Here is a 2,950-nt window from a genome sequence, read left to right as displayed (position 1 = left end):
TTAATCTAAAACAACAAACAAACAAAATATAACGAAAAGTGGCGGGGTGTGATGTCTGTCTGTCTAATGCACTGCAGATAAATACAGCAAGTGTCAGAAAAACCCGTAAAGAGCTTTAAACCACTAAGCAACAGCTAGTTGTCCCATCATGCATCTCTGTTGTTCAGGTCAACAGCTAAGACACAAAATCCTCCCCTTACAGACAGTAGAGAGAGACAGGCTGTTCTGGTAAACCTAAATAATTTTGGTTCAGATGATTTCAGAAGATTAGATCTGCTCAGTTTGAGTAAAATACAAACGGACACCAACGAAATGGAAAATGTCAAAGTGGAATATGAACAGATCAGTGTGAGGTGATTTAATAAAAAATTACCTGGTGTCCATGCAAATCAGTATTTTTAGTGCGTTTTTCCTTATTTGGTGGGAAGTAAGATTCATGGAAAGAACTAATTTCAAGTGGGAATAAAAGTAGGGAAAATAAATCACAACAAATGAAGGGTAACAGAGTGTATAACAGGTCTAGGGCTCATTATATAGTGATGGTTTTGCATGCTGCCAACCCAACAGAGGTAACTGACCTATATATTTGTTTTCCTGAGGAAGATTCATTAGGAACTTATTAAAATCATAAAATCCTCAGTCTTTTTTATTACATGACGTTATTAATAAACTCTACATTGGCTGTTCAAAGTCATTTTTGAAGCTGACTCTGTCTGTTGCTTTTGTATTAATCAGTTTTCATGTTTCTCATTTGTTGTTAGGAGTACATTTCTGCTTTATTAGTGAATAACTGCATGTAAATGATGCTTTGCTACTGTATTTTTTGTCTACAACAGTAAGATAATTTAGGTGATTCATCCCGTTTCTTTCCCTCCCAGCTGTGAGCATCAGCACAAAAAATGTGATCCAGGATCCACCTGGATAAAAACATGAAGCTGGAGTTATCGCAGCTCAAACGCTACCAAACCTTCAGGCTCCTTTCAAATCTGACAAAAGTCGATCAGACTTCGTAATTTCCTCCACTGGTCAGCTGACCGCTCTCGTGATGTCATGAACCAAACCTCACAAAAAGCAGAATTAGCAGTTTGTTAAATTAATTTGTGACGTCCGTTCATCTGCGTTTTTTATCCCCCCCCCAAACAACTGGACCCGTCCCTTTAAGGAATCAGAGTTCTGGCCCAAACACGTAAAAGAACAACTGCATTGTTTTATTGCATACATCCAACACCTCTATGCGTTCTAGCTACATGAAGAAGCATTTACATTGCAGTCCATGTGTCAACAGAACAGTTTTACAAATTAGGATTCATTTTTTTTTTACATATGGTACAGTTTTCACACGTTAATAAATATCAGTACAATCACGTCAAACGTTTCACACGCCACCGAAAAACAACAGTCTTTAAAGTTATGTAACTTTGTATTCACTGATCACGTCGGGGTTTAAAACCGTACCCTCTGCTGCACTTTTAACATGTTTGGATTCCTTCTAACTGATTTGCATGAAGCAGAATAGATTTAAAAACTTAGTTCCACCTTAAAAACAAAAAACTGGACTTAAATATAACTTTAATGTGGAAAACAAAACTTAAAAAGGCATCTTGTTCAAATATTCAGCATGAGCCGCGATTCGTCTGAAGTGTAACTGAGAACTTCCTGTGGCACAGAGTGAGAGACAGGAACTCCAGACCTCTGCTGGTATAACGACATCACACCGATGACACGGCTCCCTCCACCAGCCGGGCGCGTCCCGCAGCGCCGTCAATAGCCACCCGATAATCAAACGCCTTTCTGTAAACTTTTACCGTCAGTGTGATTTACCGTAAAACGGCGGCTCTCCCGGAGAGGCCGGGCGTTATCGAGTCTGAGAAATGATTAAAGACACGTCAAGCTGCTCTGCTGCATGAGCCTGCAGCCGCATTACTGACACGCAATGGCTTCAGAGTGCAGGAGGGTTATGCAGAAGATAATGAGATCCTGGACACTCTCCTGCGAATGCAACAGGAAAAAAGTGTTCATCTTTTAAAAGCAAGCATATAAATATAAAAAACAACTAAAAAAGGTGGCCAGAGTTAATGAATTCTTAGTATTGACTCACTAAACACAGTGGAGGAGGACAAAAACATGGCCGTTCAGTGTGTGTGGTTCATTAGGATAAACACTCTGTCACTGAATGTTTCAACACACCTCTGCAGAAAATGTTGCTCAACACATCTATACACAAAAACTTTACAATTTCTTTACATCAGCAGGACTGAACTGATTCTTCCCTTTATTAAGTCTCCACACATTGTCCCAGCGGGCCGCCGGGCCTGAAAGGATCCTCTTCAAGGCTGCGATGATAAACCAGTGAACATGAACTCGGCTCTCCTCCCACACAGAGGGAGAGGAACCCAACTGCAGAGTGATTAAGTTGGACCGCCTTCAGGCGGGGATCTGGGACGCTGCGTCAGTGTCAGAGGCAGCCGCGGCGTGTTTGTTGTGTTGGAAACGTATCTACACATTCAGTGCTGTAGGTGTGACAGTTCCGGATCGTTTGCTCGTGTCTATCTTCAGACGACTTGAGTGGAGTTTACGCTGCTGCTTGACGAGACAAACCCTGTTTGTTGTGTGTGTGTGTGTGTGTGTGTGTGTGTGTGTCAGCTTTCAGGCCCAGTTCAGGTTGAATCCCTTAGAGAGCATGACTGCCTCCAGGTCCTTGTCCTCCTCCTTTTCCCGAAGTCTCTGCTCCTCCAGCAGGGCCACCAGGGCATCGCGCTGCTCCACCACCTCCAGCATTTCATTCAGGATCTGCTTTTCCTGAGCCAGCTCCTTCTCGGTTTTCAGGTGGTCTGAGGAGAGATTTACAAAAACATCCACAGTTCAGGAAATGACCAACAAACCAGGAGCATCTCAATTAGGGCTGAAACTATTAATCTGATTAATCAGTTATTGAAATAATCGTCACCTA

General features: G+C 42.1%; 1 protein-coding gene across 31 annotated transcripts in view; it reads right to left on the bottom strand.

Moving 5' to 3' along the window:
* Nucleotides 1–1,187: 1,187 nt before the first annotated feature.
* Nucleotides 1,188–2,950, bottom strand: part of mical3a (microtubule associated monooxygenase, calponin and LIM domain containing 3a) — a 95,610-nt gene continuing 93,847 nt past the window's right edge. For all 31 annotated transcript variants that reach the window (XM_081608355.1, XM_081608353.1, XM_081608354.1 and 28 more), the window contains one exon: nt 1,188–2,831. In XM_081608355.1, the coding sequence (XP_081464481.1) occupies nt 2,647–2,831 (185 nt within the window). In that variant the 3' untranslated portion in view covers nt 1,188–2,646. The remainder of the gene's footprint in view (nt 2,832–2,950) is intronic.

Source organism: Poecilia reticulata, chromosome 6, assembly GCF_904066995.2.
Source record: "Poecilia reticulata chromosome 6, P_reticulata-male-v2, whole genome shotgun sequence".
In the NCBI taxonomy this organism is placed as follows: Eukaryota; Metazoa; Chordata; class Actinopteri; order Cyprinodontiformes; family Poeciliidae; genus Poecilia; species Poecilia reticulata.
This window is presented reverse-complemented; position numbering and strand designations above follow the sequence as displayed.